Source organism: Hyaena hyaena, unplaced genomic scaffold (assembly GCF_003009895.1).
Source record: "Hyaena hyaena isolate Hyena2069 unplaced genomic scaffold, ASM300989v1 scaffold_285, whole genome shotgun sequence".
In the NCBI taxonomy this organism is placed as follows: Eukaryota; Metazoa; Chordata; class Mammalia; order Carnivora; family Hyaenidae; genus Hyaena; species Hyaena hyaena.
In genome coordinates, this window is record NW_024080917.1 from 1,157,104 (window position 1) to 1,183,315 (window position 26,212).

Below are 26,212 nucleotides of genomic sequence, written 5' to 3' on the forward strand. Positions count from 1 at the left end.
CTGCACGGAGAGCGCGGGCGGCACCCGCCTGGGGCCTGGGGCGGGGGGCGTGGGCCGCCGCGCCCGCCCTCCCGGCCGCGGCCCGGCCCCTTTAAGCGCAGGCCCCGCCCGGCCCGAGCCGCCGCCGCCATCATGATCTGCCTGGTGCTGACGGTGCTCGCCCACCTCTTCCCGGCGGGTGAGCGGCGCGGGCCGGGGCGGGCCGCCGGGGAGGGGGCGGGGGCGGCCGGGCCTGACGCGCCGCGCCCCGCGGGTCCCCGCAGCCTGCGCCGGCGTGCACGAGCGCACCTTCCTGGCGGTGAAGCCCGACGGTGTGCAGCGGCGGCTCGTGGGCGAGATCGTGCGGCGCTTCGAGAGGAAAGGCTTCAAGCTGGTGGCGCTGAAGCTGGTGCAGGTGAGGGCGCGCGGGGGGGGGGGGGGGGGCGCGCGGGGGGGGGCGGCCGGCCGCGGGGGGGGCCCCGGCGCGCGCTGTCCGACTCCCCCCCCCGCTCCCCGGCCCGCCGCAGGCCTCGGAGGAGCTGCTGCGCGAGCACTACGCCGAGCTGCGCGAGCGCCCCTTCTACGGCCGCCTGGTGGACTACATGGGCTCCGGGCCGGTGGTGGCCATGGTGAGTGCCGGCCGCGGGCGGGCGCGGGGCGCGGCGGCGGGCGGCCGGTCTCCGGCCTCGCGCTGAGCCGCTGCCCGCCCGTGCGCAGGTGTGGCAGGGGCTGGACGTGGTGCGCGCCTCTCGGGCCCTCATCGGCGCCACGGACCCGGCCGACGCGGCGCCCGGCACCATCCGCGGGGACTTCTGCGTCGAGGTTGGCAAGTAAGGCCGCCAGAGCGCGTGGCGCGCGCAACCCGTCGCGATGCCCGGCGGCCGGCGGCGCTCACGCGGCTCTCCCGCAGGAACGTGATCCACGGCAGCGACTCGGTGGAGAGCGCCCGCCGCGAGATCGCGCTCTGGTTCCGCGGCGACGAGCTGCTGTGCTGGGAGGACAGCGCCGGGCACTGGCTGTACGAGTAGCGCGGCCCGCGGGCCCCAGGGGCCTCCGGTCCGCAACCCGCGCGGAAAAGAACCTGGGCCGGCGCTCACGCAGGCCGGCACTTCTGTTTACAATAAAGTGAAGTCCTTGTGCTCGCGTTGGTCCGGGCCCAGGGACACAGCACAGAGCTACGGTGTTAAGACATTTATTACATACAGAGCAGATACGTGGGTTCGCTTGCAGGGCCAAAGCCTGAGGAGAACGTCCGCCCAGCCCCTCCCCCCAGCTGCACCCACCCAGCTAGCCCCCGAGTCACTGCACGCCCGTGGGAACAGACAAGGGACGGGACGTACATCACAGTGGAGGGTGGCAGGGTGATGGGGGAAGCCTGCGGCTGCACGGGGCTGTGGCCGGGCTGGCGGGGCTGCCGGAGACGTGTGCTTCTCTGGTGGGAGGTGGGTGGGCAGCAGGGCGGGGGGCTGCCCCAACCAGCGGCCCCTCTCCAGCAGGCTCAGGGAGGCGGCAGTCCAGGCGGCACCCCTCCAAGCCAGCGGCCATCCACGCCCAGAGCCGGCCACGCTGCCAGCCCTAGGCACTTAAGAGTGTGTCTCGGGAGCTGGGCTCCTTGGAAACTGTGCGGGAGGCGGGCCCCGGGCCACAAGTTTCCCTGTCACCCTGAGGCTGCGCCTGCATCCTAGGACCGACCCCAGGAGAGGCCCGGGGCCTTCCCTTCTTCCTGAGGCCTGGGCCTGCCCTGGCAGCCTGAGAAATTCCACCCCAGGGGGTTCTGGGACGCACAGGACTCCAGAGCCCGCTCTTACTGGGGGGGGGGGGGGGGGGGGGGGGTCGTCGCCCAGGGAGAGCCAAGGAGAGCCTGCCCCACAGGGTAGGCAGGGAGAGGGCAGCTGCCTTAGGCAGGCTGGTCACGTGCTTTCATGCCAGTTCCCAGGGTGGCAGGGAGCGGGGTGGGGGGGTGTCCAGGGAAGACTAGTAGCGGGACCGGCTACAGGCCCACCCCTTCAGGCCGCAGGCAAAGGCAGGTGGGCTCCGGCTGGGAAGACATGGCGGGCTGAAACCCCTACCTCCTGCTCCGGGCGCAAGGGGAGCGGGGGGCCTTGTGGGGAGCCAGGAGCTGCCTGTAGGGCCTCCCCCCAGCCTCACCTCCCAGGGGAGCCTGCCTTGCTCTGGCCCCGAAGGGCCCCTGGGACGTGGGAGCTCGGGATGGGGGGCCGGCTGCAAGCTGCCGGGGAAAGCACGTCTGGAGAGGTTGCTCCCCTCCGTGGGGAGAGCGCCACCCCGTCTGCCTGCCTCCCTGCCAGCCAGACCCGCGCCGCTGCCCACTGTCGGGGACGCCCGGCCATAAGGTGAAAGCTGCAGGTTGAGAGGTTAGAAGAGGGGCTGGTGCCGGGCCGCCTGCAGGGCGGGCAGTGGGCAGGTGGGTGGGGTCGTATGTACACGCTGGCGTCGGGCGGGCAGGGCGCTGGAGGCGAGGCCTCACTCGGGGCTGTAGGAGACCTGCCACACGATGATGTGGCTGCGCTCGGCCTTGGACAGCAGGGGCTTCACCTGGTTCACGTCTCCCGTGCTCTCCTCCGTGTCGTCGTCCTCTCCGTCACCTGGGGAGACCGTAGCCGCTGTGATGAGGTGACCCTGCTGGCGACACGGTGACCCTGCCGGGGACACGGTGACCCAGGCAGCGACCACTCACCGATGCGGAAGTCGATGTAGCCCTCCCCACCACTCAGCACCAGAACGTTCTTCAGCTTCTGGCCCTCGGCTTCAGAGGCGGGGGCGGCTGGTCCGGGACTCTCGGACGGGCTGTCGAGCACGCTGCCATTGAGAGTGGCCAGCACGTTCCCTGTCGTCGGGTACAGGGATCTCAGCAGGGCAGCCGGACCCCCCATCCCTCGCAGGTTCCCGAAGGGGAGGCCGCGTGCAGCCCTGCAGGGGGTGGGCCCAGCCCTTCCTCACCCGGCACAGAAACGAAGAACTTGACAGCATCGCGGTGCCCATGGAAGCAGAGCTGGGCCTGGGCCATGGAGCAGTAAGGGATGAAGCTGCTGGCTGATTTGTCACTGCTGTCATCACCGTACACGTGGATGACGCCCCCCGGACGAGCCCCTTCTCCAGAAGTGGGAGATGTCTTGTTGGCTAGAGAGAGAGCAGGGCCCCAGGACCCGAGCCTGAGTGGGAGACTCGATCTCCACCAGGCAAGGGGCAGAGGGTAGAGCATGCCCACTGCCAAGGAGCAAGGCCGGCCTCAGCCCACAGGGCATCTCGGGTGGGGGCGTCTTTCTACAGGGGAGGGACAGGTGCTCCGACTCACCTCGGAGCCCCAGGAGCTGGCCTCGGTGCAGGACCACGGCTGGAGAGGTGGGGGGCAGAGCATGGAAGGGAGAAGAGAGGAGTCATGGGAGGGGTGGGGGGGGGGCGGCTGCCCACAGCGAGGGTGGCACCCCATCAGCCTGCCCCTCACCGAGTGGCCCAGCAGAGTGTGCCCCCCACCCCGACCCCAACTCCTGGCCTTCAGCAGCAGCCGTCACCACTTGGGCATGTGTGGGGGTCACTCACTCTCAGTCAGCGGGATGGAGATGACGACGCCGTTGCCGGTGCCCACCCAGAGGCGGTTGCCCGCGATGAGCAGGGCTGTGATGCGCACGAAGGAGAAGCCCAGCTTGCCTGTGCCTGGTGGGGAGGGGGCAGTGAGCGCGGCCGGGGCCAGGGGCCCTCCCTGCCCGGCCTCCCCAGCCGGCGCCGCCCCTCACCCAGCATCTTGCTGACGTAAGGCTCGATGTCCACATCCTGCAGGTGCTGGTGGGTGTGGGCGTGGTAGAGCCGCAGCGTGGAATCCAAGCGGATGGACACCCACACCCCGTCACCGATCCACGCCAGCTGCCGGACCTGGCTCTCCCGCCGAGGGTGGGCGTCGAATGATTTCTGTGGAGTCGTGGCGGCTTGTGTCAACAGGGGCCGGGGGCGGGAGGGCAGGGACTCTGAACCTGCCACAGCCACTGTCCGTGTCCGCAGCTCACTGCGACCTTCGCTCCATTGCCTGCTTTGCTCCATAGGGTCCAGGCTCCTAGGAGGAGCTGTCACCACCCACCCGGGCCCCTCCGCCTGAGGCCATGTGGCCACGGGGAAGTGAGCGGGGCCCACGGGGTGTTGCTCAGACTTGGGGCAGAGTAAAGCAGCACGCGGAATCCAGGCAGACTGGCACCCGCAGCCCAGGGCCCTCGTGCTAGCCCCGACGCAGCCGTCTCCCTGAGCACGTCTCCCTTGGCCCCACGAAGCCCCCCATGCCTGTTAGAAGGCCCCCTTCTAATGCCAGCGCCCTTGCTGGAGACCCTCCTGGCGCCAGCACTCACCTCAATCTGCATCGTCTTGGGCTGGATGACGTGCACCTTGTTCTTGTAGCCACACCACACGCGGTCGTACACGACGGCCATGCAGCGGATGGAGTGGTGCGGGTGGCCCAGGTCCATCAGGTGGTAGTTGCTCAGGTCCCACTGGCCATCTGCAGACAGCCCGAGATACCCGCTCAGGCCTGGCCAGGGCCCAGCTCCGCTCACTCCAGGGGTGGCTGCTCACCCACCCGCAGCCCCCAGGCCTCACCTTCGCCTCGGTGGAAGATGGCCAGAGTCCCATCTGCAAGGGCCACCAGCACTCGCCCTTTCACGTGCCTGGAACGGGATGGTGGTGAGCGGGTGGAGGCCGGGCCACCCCGGACCCCTCCCGACGCCCCGGCCTCCGCTGGAGGTCACGTACACCAGGCTCAGGACGGAGTCCTTCAGCTTGATGGAATGCAGACACTTCTTCCAGTTGGCCACAGCTGAGTGCACGTAGAGCCTGTGGGAGGAGGCAATGGTGGGCAGGGGCGCTCGCCAGGGGCACCCCCCACCCCTGCCCCAGGGCCCCACCTACCAGCCGTTCTGGGCTCCTAGCCACATAGTGGGGGCGGCGCTGGTGCTGGCCCCCGCAGGGTCTGCGCTGGGCTCCGGCTCTGGCTGCACACCCCCCGTGTCGGCCTCCGGCCCGTTCTCGCTGCAGGAAGGAGGGCAGCTCCAGGGTGGCCCGTGGGAGCCTGTCCCCGCCCACCTCTGCCATCCTCCCTCCCCTCTGTCTGCCCCATCCTGAGACAGCCCACCTGCCAGGCTGGGCGCTGGGGGCCGGGGCAGGGGCCAGGTCGGTGAAGACGTGCTCCGTGAGGGGCCCAGGCCGCACTGCAGCTGCCTCTGTCTCGCTGGGCCCAGAGTCTGGCACCTCTGTGGCTTCTGTGGCCTCCTCCGTGGACTGAGATGGGTTGACCTTCCCATTGGCAACAGCGGCCACCTCCCCTGCATGAGGAGAAGGTGAGCTTGACAGGCTGGGCAGCGGGGAGGAACGTGGGGTTCAGAGAAGGCAGCCGCCCAGGCCCAGACCCAGACTCACCTTGGCCCTTGTCCAGCACTGGGGTGTCCCCTCGGGAAGAGCAGTTGCTGCGTGGCACGTTGCAGCGGGTGGCACAGCCCACCAGGGTGATGCCTGCCAGCACACCGTCTGCACTGGAGTCTTCCGGGTTCACGTCGCTGTCCAGGAAGATCTCCCCCGGAGGGTAGTCACTGTCACTGGCCGCTGAGGAGACAGTCACAGCCCCGTCACTCCTCACGCAGAAGCCCTTACTACAAGAGCGCAGCCAGGGCTCCCGAACCTGGCGAGGGCGCTGGGGGAGGGCGTGGGCCCCGGGCTCTCCTCTCAGGCCAGCACAGCATCGGCATGCGGGCCCCTGCTCCCCTCCACCTGCAGGCCTGGGAAGCCAGCAGGGGTGGGGTAGGGTAGCGAGACTCTGGTCTCTGAGCAAACGACTGTGGCCACGACAGAACCTTAAGAACTCTCGAGGAGCTTGAGGTCATCTCAGCCAATGGCCTCCGCGCGGGCCACAGCCCTCCCTGCCGCTGCGGGCAGTGGGGGCCGAGCCCACCAGCAGGACCATGTTCAGCACCCGGCTGACATTTCCATCTGTCCTGGCCTCCCTCCCCCACCCACCCACCGCCTCCTTCACCCTGGGTCTTGCCAGTCATTCACGAGACTAACGGGGGACACCCCCACGGGCTCCCGTGTGTCCACGTCATGTCCCAAGCAAGTCCGGGGCCACTCGGCGCCAGGGCGTGGGCGTCCGCGTGGGGCCGGGCCTCACCGGGAATGCTGGAGATGCACAGCACGTGGGCATTGCAGACAGTGAACTGGTCCACCACGGTGCCCGGCTGGTTGGCGTCGACGATGACCACTTTGCTGGTGGTCAGGGTGCTGGTGAGGATCCACACGCGGCTGGAGGTGGCGTCCATCTCGGGGAGCTCTTTTGCCTGTTTCGAGCACAGGAGACGGGTTGGTGCCGAGCGCACGCCACACCACAGCCGCACGGGCCCGTGGGGCTGCCTGGACTCCATGAGGAGGTAGCCCTGCCCTCAGGAGAGGTGGCTGCCCTCCCTCGCAGCCGGGTGGTGGGACCCTGGGACTGAGCTTTCCACCAAGACGGCTGGTGTGCGTGGCCGCACTCCCACGGAGGACTGAGCTCCCGAGTCCCTGCCCCCGTCAGCCTAGGCCACAGAACAGAGACCTGGACCCCGCGGGTGAAGCATTTCCTGCCATCCTCCTGTGCACAGCTCGCAAGGACGGAGATGGCCCGGGGGCCCGACCTCTGCAGTCCTACTGCCTGCGGAGCGCCTGGGCCTCTGTGCTTCCCCACCTGCGGAGGACACGGCACGGGCCCCGCGTGCCCTGGACAGAGGGAGGGTCCTCAGACGAGCCCAGTCTCCCGCCCTGGCCCTAGCCGTCCTGTGTCTGTCACCCCCGAGATTCCGGTGATGGGCGCGGCTTGGGTACACACGCAGCAGCAAAGCAGTGTCCTTCGCCCTGGCTTCCGCTCTCACCTTCTTCTCGGGGGACGTGTGATTGCTCTTGGTTTCTCCCTCCGCTTCCCGGTCGCAAGTCAGAGGGTCACGGCCTGGCGGGGGTTTGACGCCATTCCCGGTGTCGTCCTCACTCGGTTTCCACCCGCTCAGGTTGACGCCCGCAGCACACCACAGCTGGGGGAACGGCCGCGTGGTCAGGAGCCCACTCCCCTCCGCTGGCCCCGAGGGGCTGCTGGCCCGAGACAGGTGCCCCGGCCCACCCCATCTGCCAGGCCAACTGGGCCGGCTCACCTTCATGGTCGGGTCCTTCTCCACCAGGGGGCGGCAGTACACGGGGACGGGCACGTTCTTCATCCGCGTGTCCTCCTGGCCCCCGTTGGGACTCAGCTGCAACCACAAGGCGGAGCGGCCATGTGGGCGCGAGGCCAGGGGCAGAGGACCGGCCCCGGGCAGGGAGGGCCAGGCCCTCTGTCGGTGGGGCTGCAGGGGCACTGCAGGGCTGCCCCCGCCCCCCCGCCCCCCCGCGCCCGCTGCGGCACCTGCTTGTACTTGGCCGGCAGGCTCCAGCCGCAGGCCTGCAGCCGCCCGTCGTCATTGCGCACGTGCTCGCGCACCTGCCGGTACTGCTCGCGCTTCTGCTCCCGGCGGGCGGAGGACGTGCAGTCACTGGGCAGGAGGTGCGGCGGGTTACTCCTCGGCCGCGTGGGCCTGCCCTGTGCCCGTTCTGATGTCGCTGCCATTGAAGGCTGGCTGGCAGGGTCCTACAGGGCAGTGCCCCCCCGCCCCCAACCCTTTCCAGGGAAACGTCAGTCTTCTGATGCAAGACACAGAGTTCGTTCCCTGCTTCTGCCCCAGAGCCACGGTCTTGGTATCGAAACTAAGGAAAACACAAAATTCCACGGGAAACCTATTCCCCAGAGGAGACTGAACCCTGCTGGTAAACTTCCCATCAGCTCCAAGCGCCCCTGTACAGCACACGTGTGCAGGCCAGCCGCGGTGGGGGGGGGGGGTCCCCGAGGGCAGAGGAGCACAGCTGGGGGCTGTGTGCAGGGACTGAGGGGAGGGACCGTGGTGGAGCGTGGCCCGTGCCCAGGGACACCTGGGGCTCCCCGTCAGGGTGTGGGTGCAGACAGGTTAGCCTCCTTCCCACCAGGGACCCTGTCCCCCAGCACGGGCCTCACGTTCCTGTCTCAGATCCCAGAGAGGAGAGGCCCCGGGACCCCCCATGTCATCCTCAGCCCTCCACCCCCATGCAGGCCGGTGGGGGACACTCACTCATCGGGGAAGAACTCTAGAGGCCGGCTGCCCGCAGAGATCTGGCACATGGCGTGGCTGCGGCGCTGGCTGAAGCCGGCCGTGGTGGGTGACTTGTAATGGATGTTCACCGAGGGATAGGCCCGCTTGGCCGGAGGGGGACTGGAGGAGGAGCTGAAGAGGCGGCTGAAGCTGCCAGCGGAGGCATGGGCAGTGAGGGGCGGCCGGAGGGAGCCGACCCTGCCCCCGCCCCTCCCTCGTGCCCCACTCACAACTGCCAGATGGTGGACTTCTTCTTCTCCTGGACAGACGGATGCTCTCGGGACGCTCTGCAGGGAAGGGCCGGGATGGAGCCCCGCTGGGCCAGCGTCCAGCTGACGGGCCCCCACACCACACCCCCGCTGGGCCCCGCACCGCTCTTGCTGGGCCCCTCTGGCCTTGCCTGCCCAGGACCTTCTCAGGGTGGTGGTGTCTCGGGGACAGGCCGGGAATGGAGCATCAGGGAAGAGCTGTCCCTGGGTGTGTCGGTTCAAATCCCGAGGCGTTCCAGCTCACCAGCTCCAACAGGCCCCAACCCAGCTCTAGCCCCTTGCCAGGTCGGGGCTGACAAACAGGCTCCCATTAGCCCCCTCCAGTCCTCCTATGAGACACGGGGCTGGGGTGCCGATCAGCCTCAATCCCGCCATCAGGGGCTCCTCTGGTGACCACAGCTCACAAAAGGGTGGCCTTGGGGACCCACCTGATCATCTCGGTCCACCGCACGGCCTCCTGAAGCTCCATGAGCCTTTCTTTGTACTGGTTCCTCTCCATGAGCACACGGGCCATCTCCACCCGTGTGAAGCGGCGGCGCTGTGCCATGGGGATCTTGTCCTGTGGGGGGTCGGGGGGCATGGCCGGTCAGGCAGTGAGGGGCCGGCCGGCAGGCTAGCTCACTGCGCTTCCTCGCCGGGCCGGCCTGGGCGTGGGTGAATCCCACGGTGGGTTCCCACAGAGCCTCAGGGAAACGTGGCGGGGAGGGTGTGGGCAGGGGATGCTGGGAGCCTGCCCACCCCCAAAAGGGTAACCTTTCCAGAGGGTCACACGACACACTTGAGGGGTACAACACAGCCCCCGAACGCCCTGGTGATGCTGGGTGGAAATGTCCATCACCGTTAACAGGTGAGGCTGGTCCCAAGTGGAACCTCAGGAAGAGAGGTTCTAGGGAAGGTGCAGTGAGTAGGACTCAGGTCACCGCGCCCGAGTAGGACGCCGGGAACAGGACCCGGGGTTACCGCGTCTGTGTAGGTGGGAGGTTTGGGCGGGTGTGTGTGGGGTCTGCCCTGTGAGTGCTGTGGCAGGACCAAGTCGGCCCCGAGGAGCTGTGTCCTGGGCTGCAGGCTGGCACAGGGCCGAGGGGCCACGGGGAGCTGCCGGGCCAGGGAGTGGGAGACGCCAGCCCCACGCCAGGAGGCGCGGGCCCCGATCGACACCTCCCGTGGCTCCCCGGTTCACCTGCACCGCTGTTTCCCACAAGGGTGCTCCCGGAGGGGGGGGGGGCTGCACGGGAGGGGCTGAAGGAGCACGTGCTGCACCTTGGGTGTGAGCCACACAACCTGGAAGCTGGCCGCTAACGAGCAGTGCAACCAGCGTGCGCAGCTCACTGTGCGGTGAGGAGCCGGGCCCTGCCCTCTCCTGCAAGAAAGCGGCCCAGTCACTGGACCTGGGCTCTCTTCTGGAAAGGAGGCCAAAAGGGGTCCACAGGGTTAAGGGCACAGGTGCCTACAAACGTTCTCTGCGAGTCAGCTACAATCCCCCGAGGAGCAGAGGGCTCCTGCGAACATTCCCTGCCCCTCGGGGGTGGGGGGGGCCATGGGGACCAGAGGCTGAACGGGGCTTCCCACCAAGAAGGGGCAGAGGAGATGGCACAGGATGGGTGAGTAGGGCCCAGAGTCAGCGCGCCCCTGGGAGCCCGCCCCGCCCCGCCCACCCCCCGTGCCCCGCATGTTAATAGTGGAATATACCAATTCTGTACAGAGATAGCTGCTTACATCCTCCACCTCTTCTTTGGGTTCACGGCGGGCGATGATGGCTTCTGACTTCACTCTGCAGGACGAGGGGGGTGTAGTGGCGGGGAGCGGGAGCCCACAGCCCTGCTCACTCGCGCCTGGAAACCCAGCCGTCTCTCCCGGCTGCCCAGCAGAGCAGCGGGGGGTGGCTCGCGGGCAGGCAAAGCCCGGGGCACAGGCGGCGGGGCTCCAGGCCGGCCCGGGCAGGGGTGCGGCACCCGCCTCCCGCCCTGCTGTCACACCTGCCCCCTCCCGTCTGGGGCTGCAGGCACCCCTCGCGTGAGCACCAGGCTGGCAGAGAAGCCACTGCTGGGGAAGGGACCCCGGAGCTTCCTGGGTGCCTGTCCTGCCTCCTCCTCAATGAACATAAGGCTTGAGAGTGGCAGGAAGGCCACCAGAGAAGGCACACCTGAGGCAGGACATCCACACCTCTTGAGGGGGCTCCTGGACCACAAGTGAGCTGAAACAGAGAGAAGGGGAGGGCCCCCCTGGGGAGGAGAGGAATGAGGGGGTGGCTGGCCCCACCTCCTCCCAGGAGCCTCCAGGCCCAGGCTCACCTCCTCAGCTCCTCCTCCAGGTCCCTGACGCGGCCTTCCAGCCTGGCCTTGGCCTGCCTGGCGGCTTCCAGGTCCCCTTTCAGCACCTCCTGCTCCCCGGACAGCTGGTCCACCTTGGCGATGAGGTCATTCTTCACCACGTTTAGAGCGTTTCTTTGGAAAGGCAGAAGACGAGGGCTCTGTGTGAGCCAGTCTGTTGGCCATGACGGCGGCCTCCAAGCGGCCGAGAGGGCACAGCTCTGGGGGCACTACAGGGAGGCCCCGGCCCTGGGGGAGGCCCATCTCGGCAAGCCCCACGCTGGACAAGAGAGTCCTTACTTGGTTTCTAGAAGCTGTGAGTTCTCCAGCAGCAGGTTGCCCACTTCCTTGCCCATTCCTGCAACAAAAGGCACAGAGAGATGACCTGTGCCTGGCGAGGCCAGACCCTGATGCTACCACACCCGCCCCAGAGTAACAGACCCCCTCCCTGGGGTGGCTCAGCCCTGGGAGGGCAGACGCGAGGGCGCGAGGCCAGCAGTCTGGTCTCCGGGAAGATCAGACAATCCCTGCAGAGGGGCCTCGGCTGCTCTTCAGGCGGGCCCTCAACCTGGCAGCGTGGTCAGGGAGGCAGGCCCGGAACGGCCACTGGGGGGCACTGAACAGGTCGCCGCCGCTTAACGGGCACGGCGGCCCTGGGCTGGGCTCCCTTTGCTATCTACGTGAGGCCAGTATGCCGTCAGGGCTCAGCCGGCACCAGCCTGAGCTGACCCCAATGACCACCTCGGTCGGCCCCCTCCCCTGGCATCCCATCTCCCCTTGCCCTTCGGGAGGCAGGCCCTTTGCAGGGCCGTCCCCGGGGAGAACAGCGGTTGGTGCTGTGATGATGGCGACAAAGAAGGCAGCTCAGGACAGCACAGTGCCCCTGGCCAAGAAGATGGGATGGCCCCATGGCAGGCGCGGCCCTCCACCGGGGCCAGGAGCAGGGCCGGGGGGCCTGGCCTGCCTCGGTGGGGCCAGCAGGAGGCAGGGACAAGGGAGGGTGAGAAGGACACGCTCCCTGGGGGTGGTGCCCAGCGGGGCTGACCCGTCTGCTCTAAGCCAGGCCCCGCAGCCGACCCCGCCGCCTGAGCTCTGCAGACGCACCACAGAAACTCTGAAGGAGTGAAGCTCATCCACTGGGACAGAAAGCCCCGGAGGCCCACTGTCTGTTCCTCCCATTCGCCTCCTGCTACGAGGCCATCATGAGACAAGGCCCCCGCGCACAGGGAGTGCCCAGCGTGGGCTCTGACGGCCGTCTCCCCCGCATCCCGGGCCTCGGACATGGCCTGCTTCCCCCTCCACCGGTCAAGGGTGTGCTCTGAGGGAGGCGGCTGGGGCCCCAGCACTGGAGCCCCGCTTGACCCCACCCCCACCCCGGAGCCAGGACGGCCTGTGGCCCCTGTCGCCCCCACCGCCGCCCCCACTGCGCAGAGCAAAGCAAAAGGCTCAGGAAGCATGAGAAGGCGTGAGGCAGACAGAAGCAGCGAGAGAAGGAGGAACGCAGACTGAAACGGGGCCTGGGCCTTACCAAAGAAATCATGGCGCACTGCGAGAGGCGTCCCAGTGCGGAGCCGGGCGGCCAGGGCGGGGGGCGGGGAGGGCGGGGGGGGGTGGAGAGAAAACAAGCGCATTAAGCCCGAGTGAACAGCACGCTGGGTTAGGGGTGCACACGGGAGAGGGGTGGGAGGGCCGGGGGCCGGGCCGCAGCCAGCTGTTCCTCCTTGGGTGCACAGGTCACCAGGCCAGGAGCACCCGGCTGGTGAGGTGGGGGACCCGGGCAGTGCACCTGACCCCAAGCACAGAGTCCTGGGCCAGGAGGGTGGGGGTGAAGGGCACAAGTCTGCAAATGAGGGAAAGCTGTGCCCGCGGACCCGGCACGCCTTTGAGGACACCGGGGAGGCCACGTGTGGATGGGCGGGGGCCTCAGAGCCTCCTGGGGTGAACAACTAGAGACGCCGGGCCATCTGACACACGGGCAAGGGATCCCTGACTTCTGGGGTGTGACCGACAGGGCAGAACCCTAAGAAATGTCACTGGGGGACGCTCCGCCTTTGAAGGACAGGGTCAAGGGCACAGCCATTCTCCCTCACGTGTCAGAGCCATTGTCAGTGGGCTAGTAGAGCAAACCGAGAAGCTTCTGAGCGGCGGGAGGCTGGTGAGCAAAAGCACGTGTGCCTTAGTGGCCTGGAGGGGACCCAGGAAGGGACAGGCTGCACAGCCTGGGGTGACTGGACCGCGGTGGGGGGCGTGTCCCCAGGGTGCCCCCGCTGTAGCCAGACAGCGCCGGGGGAGGAGGGGCGGCAGACGCGCGGAGATACGCACCTGAGAACTCCCCTGGGGCCACGTCCAGCAAAGCACAGAGAGACGGGGGAAGGAAGCAACAAAGGTCAGTTGGTGACTGGAACCGACAAAATAAAGAAATTCTTATCACAGGAAAAGCAACGATGCATGAAAGAATACAAGCAGATGTCGCTAGGCCCGTGGGCGACGAATCCCACTGGGACGGCAGCCCTGATGGCAACAGACCCTGCGTGCCGGCTTCACACCTGCTCGGCCCTCAGGAGGGCGAGGCCCCCGCAGACCCAGCAGCGGAGGCCCGGGAAGATGAGCGGGCGCCCCACAGCGTGGGGGAGCTTGGCCACACGGCCCCCCGCCTCTCCCACCAGCCCGGGGCTCTCCGGAAGGGCGCGACCTCAGGAAAGGACCGCCAGAAGAAGACAAAGGAGCAAGGGCCCGGCCCGCGGGGAGGGAAAAGGCAGGCAGAAAGCAGGGGCGCTGGGGGCGGGGGTGACGGGCGTGTGGGGCCCACACTGCCTCCTCACTGGGCTCCAAGCTCTTCCCAGCTGAAGGCCTGAGGCAACAGGACTGTCTACGTGGTCATGTCACGTAAAAAAGAGCGTAAAAAGTCATTTGACAAAAATCACAAAATACATAACTTGCTGTAGGAACTGAACCGACAAAGGGGTGCGCCAAGTTAGCAGTGGCTGTGACGCTCTCTGTGTTCCAGGGCAACCGCGGTCGAGAGCAGATCTTCCGTTTCTCAGAACTCTTTCTAAATAAACACCAGCTTTTTTTTTTTTTTGATGTTTTTATTTATTTTTGAGAGACAGACAGAGCACAAGCAGGGCAAGACGGGCAGAGAGAGAGAGGGAGACACAGAATCTGAAGCAGCTCCAGGCTCTGAGCTGTCAGCACAGCGCGAGACACAGGGCTTGAACTCAAGAACTATGATATCGTGACCTGAGCCGAAATTGTACACTTAAGTGATTGAGCCACCTGGGAGCCCTGAGAAACACCAGCTTTTAAACTAAAACCAAAGGGGCACCTGGGTGGCTCAGTCGGTTAAGTGTCCCGACTCCTGGTTCTGGCTCAGATCATGGTCTTGTGGCTTCGTGGGTTCAAGCCCCATGGGGCTCTACGCAGGCAGTGTGGAGCCTGCTTGGAACTCTCCCTCTGCCCCTCCCCCACTCATGCTGTGTCTCCCTCTCTCTCTCTCCAAACAAAATAAATACAAACTGTGGGCAAATACCCACCCTCCAGGGCCGCTTGCTCTGGTCCCCTGCCCGCTGGCATGGGACTCTGCACCGGATATCTGCGCTCACCTGGGATGCTGTGCGGCCCTCGGGCACAGGGGTGTGCATGCACCAGCCAGCACCGAGGGCTGCCGGGCGGGGACGGGTGGGAGCGACCGCTCCCCTCATCCCGCCATCGAGGCTCCGCCAGCCGTGCGACCGCCTCTGGCCGTGGGCACACCAGCACCTGCTGTGTTTGCTGCTCTTCTGAGAAAAAAAACACTCATCTGTATTTTCTCGTTTCTGCCTTGTCTTCTTGAACATTCTTTTGTACGTCTGCTGGTATTTTCAGGAACCCCCTAGTTCATCCTCTGCTCAGGTTCTGCCGTACTTGACCTCTGTTAGTGAGGGAGATCACACGTGTGTTAGCTGATGCGCAGCCACACCTGTCGGTACTTTCCTCTACGGCTGTGGCCACGCAGAGCGCTGTCCTTGCATGTTCACGTCGAGGTCCTAAGTCCACCTAGAAAGTCTCCTGTGTGTGGCGGGAGGTGGGACCAGACTTCGTTCTTCACCAAGTGGATATTCACCTAATCCACCCGTTTTCCAGTCACCTGAAGCACCACATTCACCGTCTGTGAGTTCCCGCGCGGCGCCAGCTCTCCTCACAGGAACCGGAGGGGTCGCCGTGTTGTCACCACCCGGGGTCTGCCGCCCTCGGCGTCGGCGTCACAGCCTAAAAGCCGTTTCATGCCTGGAGCATCAGGCAGCCCAGCAGCCTTGTTCGTTCTCAGCCCTTTCCAGGCTCTTCTCACACGTGCTCCTGGATGGGCTCTGGGGTCCGCGCACGAAGCCCCTTTGGCCGGGACTGAATGAATGTGGGTACGAATGTGGGCTGAGCCGTGAGGACACCCGGCGGCTTTACAGAGTGCAGCCTGCAGACCCGGGAGCAGCCGGGTCTCCACGTTCGAGGCCTCTTCATTTTCTTCTTTTTAATTTTTCTTTCTTTTTTTGAGGGGAGGGAGGGGCAGAGACAGGGAGACACAGATTCTGAAACAGGCTCCAGGCTCTGAGCTGTCAGCACAGAACCTGACGCGGGGCCCAAACACACAAACCGCAAGATCATGACCTGAGCCGAAGTTGAATGCTTCACCGACTGAGCCACCCGGGCGCCCCCTCTATGTTCTTCAACCATGCTTCCGAATTCTGTGCACGTGGGCTGGCTGGTATCTCAAGGTTAACGTCTAGACGTTGTCTGGGTCCGGTTCCCACGGGGGCGGGACTCGCTACCTGAGCGCAGTACAGCCGAGGAGAATGCATGTCCCGCCGGCCTGTGCCGACCTTCTGACTCCAAGTCGGTGACGCAGGGCGTGCTGCCTGGCTTCTCTGAACCTCGGTTTCCTCGTCCACGAAGGGGAGACCTAACCTCCGTAGCTCGGGCTTGCAGAAACTCCCTGGTACACACCAGCACGTGCTTCGTGCTCATCAGGCACGAATTCCCTGGCTCCCTGGCTACGTCGGCTCTGAGATGCGCACTCATGGCGCCTTTGACACTGGACGTGCTCTCACGATCAACACTATGTCCCCCTCCAACTTGAAGCAAGGGCTTCCTGTCCTGGAGATCTCACAAATAACGGTGTGTCTTCAAGCGATGCTATGAGCTCAAGGAGACAAAACAAGCCAGGCCTATCCAGGGTCCTCCCTTCTTTGCTGAAGGAATTCACAGTCCCAATCCTGGCCTATCCAGGGTCCTCCCTTCTTTGCTGAAGGAATTCACAGTCCCAATCCTGAGGGACACAGCGAACACCAATGCAGACGCATACAACTTTGAGGGATGCTGTTCTTGGCCATGCCGACCATGTCACGGTGTTTCTGCTATTACAGGACCTTCCCATGGTGAGGACAGTCATGCAACCGAGACTGACAGAGCCACCCACTGGCCGCAGGCTTTTCACTGTTTAGCAGCTACACGCGGAACGTAAGGGATGGGGGTGAGGCTCTTCAGAAAGACTCCAGCTGAGGCAGACAACGGGGATGGGTGCCCTCGGCGAGGCGACCGGAGCTGAGCCGACTCCTTCCTCCACCCTCCTGGGCAAAGGGTGAGCTCCTCTGCCCGGTGGCCCAGCGACATAGTGCAGCAGCCCGATTCCTTCTAAACTCCTTGGGGCTGCCTGCCTTTCAGATGGCTGTCGTGCCTAAGGCCCTGCAAGGGCACGGCCAAGAATGGGGGCTCATTCCAGCCAGATCGGAGCGGTGCCCAGGGTGGCCCCTGCCACGCAGGGTGCCGCAGAAGTGCTGAGCACACGGTGGCTCACGCTCCCTCCCCCTATGAGATGGGCATTCTGCTTTCCGCCTCCTCAGAACAAAGACCAGCACGTGCACGGATCAGGCCTTTTCATGAGACGTTCATGTCAGGCACTCTCTATCCTAGGGACTAAGCGACCCCAGGGTACACACCTGACATCACTTCCTTTCCAGGGTCCTCGTACATCTGCCTGGAAGTCATGACCCCATTACCGTGGTCGACATGGCCTCTAGGTCAACCTCAGTGACGTGCGCTCTGGCTCTCCATTCCTTCCTCGCGTCACTGTTAACGGACATTCTGTACGGCAGTGGCATCTGGAGCGACACTGCTGAGGTGGGCGTCAGTGAGTGCGGGAGGGGCTGGGGGCTAGAGCACCCGCAGCCCTGAGGACGGGAGGGAGGGGACACAGCCCCAAGGTCAGAGCTGCCCAATGACGGGACGCGCTGGTGGGCGGGCGGTGAGGAGTCAAACACGTGGCAGAAGCATCCGCCACGATGGCCAACAGTGCACGAACGGCCACATGAGGTGTGGCCCGTCTGTGCCACGGGGCATCACTGCGCCAGGGATGGGATGAAACGCCGACACCTGCTAGGACACGTGCAAGCCTCACGGGCTCTCATGCACAGGAAGGGGCCACGTGGAAGAGGAGGCCACGGACAGGAAACGCCCAGGAGGGCAAGCATACAGACGGGGGTGGGCCACTGGCCGCCAGGGGCTGGCGCGGGAGGAGAGACTGCACGGGCTCAGGTTTGGGGAGACAGTGCTCTAGAGCTGTGGGGTGCTGACTCACTCAGAGACACTGGACTGTGTGCTTGGCCAAACCCACGTGACATTCCATTCCACCGCGGGTGGGCAAAAGTCAGGACTGCTGCTCTGGCCAGACCCAGGTTCAAGTTCTGACTCTGCGGCTTCACCTCGCCCTCCCTGGGCGCAGCTTTGTCTACAATGGGGGCAGCGGTAGCTGCCCGGATGAAAGGTGCACGTCCTGCCCTGGCGTGACTCTTCCCGTGACCATGTCGTGAAGTGAGACTGCAAACAGCACAGGGTCCGGGCACTCCGGCTGGGTGGCTCCCCTCCAGTCCCGTCCCCAGCCTCGCATGCAGCCGGGCCCTGGAAACAGCGCAGAGCAGCTCGGCTGCCTACGGCCAGCGCTGTGAGCCTGGGCCTGCACGCCCGACGCGACACACAAAATGCCATGTGCCTGGGTCCAGAGCGCAGCACGCACTAGGCCCTCACACCCTCATGGCTCCACGGTGGGCCCTGGCGGAAAGCTGCTCCTTCGTGGGCACACACGTGTGCCCGGCCAGTCCCCACAGCCTCACGGCCACAAGCTCCTTCCCATGCGGCTCCCAGCCCAGCATGTACAACGTCTTAAGGCAGCCAGGCGCAAGCCCCACAGAAGCCCCACCTGGGAAAGCAACGTGTGGCCAGTGTCAGGAGCCCACGCCGCTACGGGGAGGCTCCCACGTCTAGAAAGCTGTCCTAAGCAAGCCCCCAGGGTGCGGCAGGTTGAGGCCCACAGGCATCTACGACCGCAGTATCCAAACAGCAAAACTCAGAACCGCGGCAGAACTGATGACGCACTCTCCAGTCACATGCCCCGAGGTGAAAGGCATCGGGGGATATTAGCAGGTCAGAGAAACGTTACCATCGCCCACAAAGGGGAAGACAGATGGGACCTGAGACCACCCCCCCACCCCCATGCCATGTACGCATGCCTGGAAAGGCAAACTCATCACGGCACGAGGGAGCATATTCTTTGGTTTTTATTCTTATTGGAAATTTCTGATTATTTGAATATTGTTACAAGTTCTTACTACTTTTCCAAAAATAAAAATTGGAACATATACAGGATTATCTGAACCCTATAAAGTAGAGTGGAAAGGTGTCAAAATATTGAAAGTGACTTCCTCAAAGTATGTTTTTTCTATATGTTAAGAGTTTCTGGGTTTTTTTAAGTAGGCTTCACTGCGGGTGGCTGTGCTCCGGGAGGCTCCCGGGAGGCTCTGCAGCCCGAGTCAGACAATCAGCAAGGCCGGAGCAAAGACAGCGAGGCTGTGCGGGGCGGAAAACACCAGCTGGGGCCCTTCTCTCGTGGGAAGGCAGCCGAGCCATCCACCGAAGCCACCACCATCCACACGGAGGAGCTGAGCCGAGGCAGACACACTCCACAAATGTCCTCGAGTCCCTGATGGCAAAAGGTCACCAGTGCAGAGGGACATCGGTGGGAAGTGGAACTTTTCAATGCGAGGGGCCCCTGGGAGGCTCAGTTGGTTGAGCATCTGGCTCTTGATTTCAGCTGGAATTATGATCTCATGGGTTCATGGGTTCAAGCCCCTGCGTCAGACTCTCTGCTGACAGTGCAGAGACTGCATGGGATTCTCTCTCCCTCGTTCTCTGCCCCTCTCCTACTCTGTCTCTCAAAATAAATAAATATTAAAATCAAAACAAACCTCTTCCACGTGAGGCCGCTCCGGCTCCTCGGGCAGCATGTAACCCACACAGGGGCCACAGCCCTGCAGGCGGCCTCGCAAGCCAAATCGGCCCCCCGACTGGCCGTGTACACGGCTAAAGCAGCTGCCCCGCCTTGAGCCATGACAGCTGTCCCTCCACAGAAGCCGGTGTGGATGGGGGCGGGGGGGGGGAGGAGACAAGGCAGAGCCCCACTCCCCAGTGCCTGCCTTGGGGGGAGAAGGGACCGAGGGCTCCGGGGACGAGGTCAGTGGGCCGGGGGTGCGGCGGAGGCTGAATGCTGCTCCAGCCTCTGGTTTCCCAAGCTCCCACCCGGCCCCGGAGGCCTGTAGTCGCCAGCACACTCCCGGCAGACACGGGGCCCCTACGTGCCTGAGACCGATCCCAGGACGGGAAGGAGGCCCCAGAGGGGTCTTTATGGGGTACCGTCCCTGCACCCATTCCCCACCCAGGCGCAGGGGGCTCTGGGGGCGACCATGGTGCCGAGGGCTCACAGATGGGCAGCGACCCTGCCTGCACTTTCCGCGAGGAGCACCACTGCTAGGAAGTGCACGCCCAGGCCGAGTGCTCACGGGCACGGTGTTTTCAGACGGAACGCTCTAAAAGCAGGCAGTAATGCAGCTTGTCAGCACTGTGACACCCCCTAAACTTCACGCCCTAAGTGAACACGTTTCACGGAATGGGAAATATATCTCGATGAAACAGCAAAACCAAATCCCAAGGTTGCAGCTGATAGACTCTGCTTTCATCACAAACAAAACCAACGACAGAGGGAGGCCCTGAGGTCACGGGGGTGGCCTGAGTTTACCTAGCAGGTCAGCTCCTTCATCCACATCCCCGATGACCTCCGACCCCGCAGTCGACAGTTCGTGGTACAGGGAGTCCGTGTTGATGCCAAAAGCCTTGTTCACGATCCCCTGGGTGGGGCTGTGAGGACACGGGGCCGGGGGAGGGCAGGGTGAGTGGGCGGCATTCTGGGCTGCGGGTGGGGGCTCTCCAATGCCACCCACGGGGCCGCTCAATGCCAATGCTGCCCGTGCCAGAGGCCGCAGGGGGCACCTTCCCCAAAGTCCCCACCTCCACAGTAAGCACCCCCGAGCGCACCCGGACCCCGGGCTCAGTGAGTACCTGTTGCCTGTGCGATCGAGACGGGGCTCCCGACTCATGTCTAGCTCTGGGGTGGAATCGATAATGTCTTGAACATCAGACCACTCGTCACTGCTGCCCATGCCTGGAGGGGGGACACACAGGAACCCCAGGGTTGGGGGGGGTGCCTGCCCTCTAGACCACTGCCAGGCAGGGACTGTCAGGAAAGGGCTCCTCCCTGGCTGGCAGTTGGGTGGGGCCCATCAACCAGAAACGCGTCTCCTTTTCATGACCTCCCACCACCATACCCAGCGCCCTGCTTCTCTCCCTCCCCTTTCTGTAGCGGGTGCGTCTGCTAGGTCACGGCAGTGCACCGCTAGAGGCCGGGTGGCCCCCCAAGTCCACGTGCTGAAGGCGTAGCCCCCGGGACCCTGCATGGGACCGCATTTGCAGACAGGGCTTTTAAGGAGGTGAAGACCCCGTGGGCAGGCCCAGGTCTCATCCGACCGCGTCCTGGATGACCCCACGAGGACACGGGGAGGAGACGGCCGTCTGCACACCCGGGAGAGGTCTCGGGAAGGGCTGGCCCGTCACCCCGATCGCTCACTTCTGGCTTCGTGGACGAGAGGCCGTGAGTGTCTGCGCTGCCTGTGACGGCAGCTGGGGAGGCCAGGCCAGCAGGTGGCGGGGTGGGGCTGCCCGGCCCCCCAGCACGGCCCTGGGAGCACGCGGGCGCCAAGGCACCTATGCTGACGTTCCGCATCTCCTGCGTGACCTGGACCTCCATGTTGCGGCTGTTGCGCTTCTCCCGAGCCCGCTTGCTGCTCTGGGTGCTGGCGCCATAGTCCCCCAGCGGCTGCAGGCTCTCGGTGAGCGGCGTGACTGCCGCTGAGGGCACGGAGGACGTGGGCGTGTTGGACTTGGTGCCCGTGGTGCTGGGCGTGGCGGCCGCTGAAGACTGGCCCGACTCAGACATCTCATCCTGGGGACACTAGGGCCAAACACATGAAGGGAGAAGCTCGTCATGTGGGTCACCACGCCCCCAGGCACCAGGGGAGGCCAGGCACACCGTGCAGGGCCAGCACACCTCCACGGGGCCCCGTGGCTCGGCTTCCTTGGCCATGGTCAAACAGCAGTCTGAGCCAGGACAGGGAGGGACAGGAAGACACCTGCTCTCCTGTCGGGCCGGTTCCTCGGGCCCAGTCCCTTGGCTCACCTGGCCACTGCCTCCAGCTTTCCACAGGCTGCTGCCACCATATTTAAATGCTGTGCGTTGGGGCTTTCAGCTTGCACCCTCCCCAGGACAATGCTGATGCCGCGTGTGATGGACATGAAGCTACACGAACATGACAAGCAACCCTTTGCAGCCAGAGGGTGGCTGGAAACAAGCTACACCCAAGGGCGGGGTCGAGGGCTCTATACGGGGCCGGGAGGAGGCTGGGCACGCCTTCTGATCAAGCTACCGGTGCTGTGGCCGGCTGCTGGCATCTCCTGCTCCCTGCACTGGCCACAGTCAGGGGCCGGGAAGGGCACAGGCCTCCCAAACGCAGAGACACCAGGGAATGTGGAATTCTCAACCCCCACGGCTCAAGTATCTACACAAAAGCAAACAGGCTGTGACTCTACTTCTGTAGAACAGATCACCCTCAAAACATTCCCAGAGCAGATAGGGACTGACTACTGAAAAGCGCGATCAGCCATAGACTGTGAGGGCCTCCCTGCAGCGAAAACGCTCTATGTGAGGAAGTACGACGCAAGAAATAAGCCCAGTCTTCTCCCAGTCTCTCCTCCTGGAGCTGCCAGACAAGACCCATAACCTGGCCCCACACGGCTATGGATACTGACCCCATGACTCACCCCCAACCTGGTCCTCGCTGGGAGCCCCAGAGCCTCCCGGCAGCCTGCGGGCAGCAGCCCCCCCAGACTTGCTACAACTTTGCGGGCCCAAGCTCCCGGTGCACACCCTAGTCGCCAACGGCACCTGCTCACGTGGTTTCCCCAGAAGGGGCACTTCTGAGGGTGCTTTCTGAGGGGGAGGAGCTGATGGCAGGGGGTGGGCCTTCTCCATAAAGCTGGACACACACTGGGACCCACCCGCACCTGCCTTCAACCAGGAAAGGCTGACCAGGCTCCCGTGGCTGCCTCTAGGTGACCGGGAGGCAGGGCTGATTCGGGGTCTCTGAGACCCGCCTCTTCCTGACCCGTGTAGTGTCAGGCCGGGGCCTGCGGCGGTGACCTCCGGTGCTGTCTAGCGGGCTGCTGAGACTTCTCAGCCGGGAATCCCACAATCTCACACCCTCCTCAACGTCTGCGGCTGCACCTGGGGCCCGGTGGGTGGGGGCGGGGGGTCCGCTTGCTATCCTGCAGGCCCCAGGATGGCCCCACAGACAAGAAGAGTGGGCCTAGATTATTAATGTGCCGAGGGGACAGGCCTCGCGTGACAGTCCTCTCCCTGGGAGCCCCCAGTACAAGCATTTTCTCTTCAGGTTCTACAGCTTAAGTCCAAGTGGAGAAGGAAAAGTCCTTTCTTCCTCGTGACACCAGGCATCACCGAGAGCCACCGTGACTGCCCCAGGGTCCGTCCGTCCCACATGGCACAGGCTCCCAGGCCTCCCACAGGCAAAGACGCTGTGCTGCCCTGGAGCCCTGGGCCAGCACTTGAGGGGAGGCCGCAGGAGACCAGGGCTACCAGCACTTCCGAGAGGCCCGAGGGGGGTCAGCATGGGAGTCCACACCTCTCGGGACCACACGCTTCCTGGACCACTTCCTCAGTGGCCACGTTCTGCGGCCTGTGCCCGGCCACCTTGTAACTGTGGGTCAGCAGTGGGCCTCCCTGACCCCAGGAGTCACCGAGGGGAACTGTGCGGCGCAGCCAGGCCTCCCCCAGCCCCTGGCTCTCCCGCAGGACGGTCCCCGGGCCACCACTTACCTAAGGGCAAACCTCTCAACCTCCTAAAACATCAACGTGTGGCAGTGACCTCCAAATGCAAAGAACCCAAACTCTTAGCAGTCATTCCTCACCATGAGTAGCCACAACTGTTTGGTTAAAACACTGAAAATACAGCACATAAAAACAAAAAACAGAACAAAAAACAACAAAAAAAATTAAGAAATTAGAACCTAGAACATAAAATAAAAAGAACTTAAATGTAATTAAAAAAAGGCAAATAAAACACATGTACGAACTGAAACAGAAAACGTGGTGATGAAAAGAAAAGCTACTCTGAACGACGCGGCAAGAGAAAGAGACGCGGCGGGAAGAAAGCTGGGGGAGGGGCGTGGGAAGGAGGCGGGGCTCAGCGCCCCCCCCCCCCGCCCCCACGGCCACAGCCCTCCCTCCCTCGGCCCTGCGTGAGCCGTCACCTCCAGTGGCACAGCCAGGCCCCGCTGGGTGGGTGCACCCGGCCCCCCAGGCCTCTGCCCTTCTGCCCAGCCCCCACACAGGCAGGCCCAGGGCAGGTGGGCCAGCGCCTAGGTCAAAGGTCGCAGAGACATGCTCAGTGTCTGCCGCAAAGAGGAAAGCGAGTGGGGTCACTTGGTGACAGAGTGGGCAGTTTGCAGCCACCTCCAGCAGGCAAGCTGGACACCCAGGGACGGAAAGACAGTCAGCCATGATCCGCGGCAGGAAGGAGCTTCTCGAGTCCAGTCCCCACAACCGCCAGCCGGGCCCAGTCCGGAGGCCCAGGGGCTTGGCCTTCCATGGGCACCTCCACCGGCCCCTGCGGAAGTGCGCCTGGCCCAGGTCGCCTCCTCCAGCCCTGGGGGTGGCATCCTTACCTGGTGATGGCACCACAGCCTGTCTGGTGAAGGCAGGCTGAGCTCAGAGACCGAAACTGGCAGCAAGTGATCAGGGGCCTAAATGCGTGCTGGGCCCAGGGGGTCCCTGCCCCCAGCTTTCTTGGGGACCCTGCTGAGGGGTGCATTCCCCAGAGAGCTGCATACACCCAGGACAGCCGTACCCCAAACTCCCGAGACCCGGAAGTCAAGAGCACGGTAAGGACAGTCTAGGGGAGAAGGTGCTGGCCCCGCCCTCAAGTTCCCCGCAGCTGCCAGCAAACCTGATGCTGGGAGGGCGGCACCTTCTGGGCCGGTGTCCAGTCTGGCTGCGGGCGCATGCTTTGGGGCCCATCTGAGGAACAGATGTGCTTGTGCCCCTGAACAAAGGCCCAGCTCAGCCCCGGTCTGCGGCCCGCGCCCCCAGAGCGGTCCTTTCCTCCGGCGCAGACGCCCCTCCGCGAGAGGCCCCACGCACCCGGAGGGCAGCTGCAAAGGGTTGTTGGCAAAGACAGCGTCCTGAGGGAGCATGGGAGGGCGGGGAGGTGGGGGCCCTCACTCCACGGCACGGCTACAAAACCTGGTAGCTGGAGCTCAACTGCAGCTGGCCGAGGTCACTCAGGTGCCAGTGGTCCCCCGCAGGCACGAGCTTGCCCCCCATCTGTGCACGTACCATGCCGTCGGCCAGGGGGAAGACGTTCAGAGAGGTGGGGCGCTCCTTCCTGCTGAGATGTGAGGGAGAGAGGAAGGAAGCGGACATTAGAGGTGGCTCGCCATGTGACAACGAGACTCTTTCTGGACACGCAGGCGCCTGCTGAGGGACAGGTGTGCTGGGCGGGGGCGCAGGGATCGCCTGCTCCCTGAGCTCCTCTGGAACCAAACATGGTCCGTGTTCGGGGGAACCTGGGCTGGGCTGTCCTGCAGGCCAGTGTGACACTGCCCCTTGTCTCACGGCGACTCGCGATTAGTGACTTTGGTCTCACACCCGCCATGTGCACTAAAAAGGCCCACGGGGAGCCAGTGGCAGGGTCCCCGGCATCACAGCCGCACAGAGCATTCCTGAGTGGAGACTTTACGGTGACATCTTCCCTACGTGTGGTGCGGCCGTGCCTGCTCGTTGCTGTCGGCCCTGCATCTGCGTCCTGGGGCCGGACAGAAGGGATCACCCCTGTGCTCTGTGCTTTGCGGGCTGCCCCCACCCCACTCCGCTGTTCCTTCACGAGATCTCACTGCAAAACGTCGGAACCGACGCGTGCAGAGGAAAGGGGGGGCTCCGTCCTCCCGGTGGGCGCTGTGTCCCTTACAGCCACGGGGGCCCCTTTCTCCACTCCATGCCGTTCTTCCCGGTCATCACAGAGCAAAGACCCCAGAGGGGAGCTCTCGTAAAGGCGTGCTAGGAGACGGGGAGGAAGCCCAGGGGACAGTCCATCCCGGGCTTCTGACTGGACGCTAGGCGGCTCACAGCACAGGCCAGATATACCACACCCGGGAGACCGTTCTCCGTAGCCCGTGCTGCTCAGAGCTGTTCCGGCCAAGAATTAAAGCCCCCGCTCCACAGCATCTCTGACCCCCCGAGTGTGCAGAGGGACGAGGGGCGGGGCCTCTGCAGGCGTCCCCGCGGCCGGGTCCAGAGGCTGGACTGTTCTGGAAAGAGGAGTCAGGCAGCTTCCTTGCGGTGTTCGGAGGGTGTGGGTGATAGAGATGTGAGGCAGTCACCGCTGATGACAACTTCCTGCAGTCGGCAGGGGGTTCTCAAAGTCTGAGCCTGGGAAGGGGGCGCTCCCTGGCCGGGGCTGGGATGGAGGAGGAAAACACGGGGTCTGAGCTGGAGTCCTACTTCAGCCCCTCTGAGGCTGGCTCGTGTATCCTGGTCGGCGAGATGCTGCCTCCCACAGACAGGGTTCTCTGGACCCGCTGAGACGTGGCTGTGCGGTCCCGGGAGCCAGTCTGCGGCAGGGACAGGACCAGAGGAGCCGTGTGCCCCCAGGGCTGGGGCTGCTGACACCCCGGGACTGCACAGACGGTGCACTTCAGGGCCCCTCAGGAAGCTGGTTTCCCGCGGGAGACCTTACAGGCCCACGCAGCCCTCGTCACCTGTGACAGAGGACGTGTTCTTGGGCACGACTCAGCTGGCCATCTGAGAGCTAGAGACCCAGATCTTACAAAAGACATCAGGTTAGCAAGTTCTGAGCCTGCAGCTCTGACAAAACCTCAGCAAGCCCGAGGCTCGGCCAGCACTGAGGCTGCCCTCCGCCAGCAGCGCCCCCAAGGTGCCACACGGTCAGCACATCCCCGAAGAGGGGCCTGGCCTCCAGCCACAGCGTCCAGGCTCCCA

The 26,212-nt window shown here is 64.7% G+C and overlaps 2 protein-coding genes across 15 annotated transcripts in view; one reads left to right on the plus strand and one right to left on the minus strand.

Moving 5' to 3' along the window:
• Positions 1-34: 34 nt before the first annotated feature.
• On the plus strand, positions 35-1,154 carry NME3 (NME/NM23 nucleoside diphosphate kinase 3). 2 transcript variants are annotated; one of them, XM_039246689.1, is made up of 5 exons: positions 35-178; positions 264-394; positions 507-608; positions 697-801; positions 890-1,154. In XM_039246689.1, exons 1-5 carry the CDS (start codon positions 133-135, stop codon positions 1,106-1,108), a joined length of 603 nt encoding a protein of 200 aa, XP_039102620.1. In that variant the 5' UTR covers positions 35-132; the 3' UTR covers positions 1,109-1,154. The 2 variants fall into 2 exon arrangements, with proteins under 2 accessions (XP_039102620.1, XP_039102621.1); XM_039246690.1 differs by having other exon boundaries at positions 697-809; positions 890-1,094.
• Positions 1,147-26,212, minus strand: part of MAPK8IP3 (mitogen-activated protein kinase 8 interacting protein 3) — a 46,405-nt gene continuing 21,339 nt past the window's right edge. Inside the window, exons 5-32 of one of the 13 annotated variants that reach the window (XM_039246675.1) lie at positions 24,551-24,599; positions 20,848-21,094; positions 20,146-20,248; positions 19,826-19,944; positions 13,051-13,062; positions 12,257-12,274; positions 11,029-11,086; positions 10,711-10,863; positions 10,109-10,190; positions 8,848-8,978; positions 8,381-8,437; positions 8,130-8,300; positions 7,394-7,520; positions 7,146-7,241; positions 6,873-7,028; positions 6,140-6,305; positions 5,395-5,577; positions 5,111-5,300; positions 4,888-5,007; positions 4,732-4,812; positions 4,579-4,646; positions 4,332-4,480; positions 3,732-3,903; positions 3,538-3,651; positions 3,293-3,331; positions 2,938-3,117; positions 2,675-2,824; positions 1,147-2,582 (exon numbers count right to left, since the gene is read on the minus strand). In XM_039246675.1, the coding sequence (XP_039102606.1) occupies positions 2,461-2,582; positions 2,675-2,824; positions 2,938-3,117; positions 3,293-3,331; positions 3,538-3,651; positions 3,732-3,903; positions 4,332-4,480; positions 4,579-4,646; positions 4,732-4,812; positions 4,888-5,007; positions 5,111-5,300; positions 5,395-5,577; positions 6,140-6,305; positions 6,873-7,028; positions 7,146-7,241; positions 7,394-7,520; positions 8,130-8,300; positions 8,381-8,437; positions 8,848-8,978; positions 10,109-10,190; positions 10,711-10,863; positions 11,029-11,086; positions 12,257-12,274; positions 13,051-13,062; positions 19,826-19,944; positions 20,146-20,248; positions 20,848-21,094; positions 24,551-24,599 (3,313 nt within the window). In that variant the 3' untranslated portion in view covers positions 1,147-2,460. The other 12 variants (XM_039246665.1, XM_039246674.1, XM_039246668.1 and 9 more) reach the window with 12 other exon arrangements.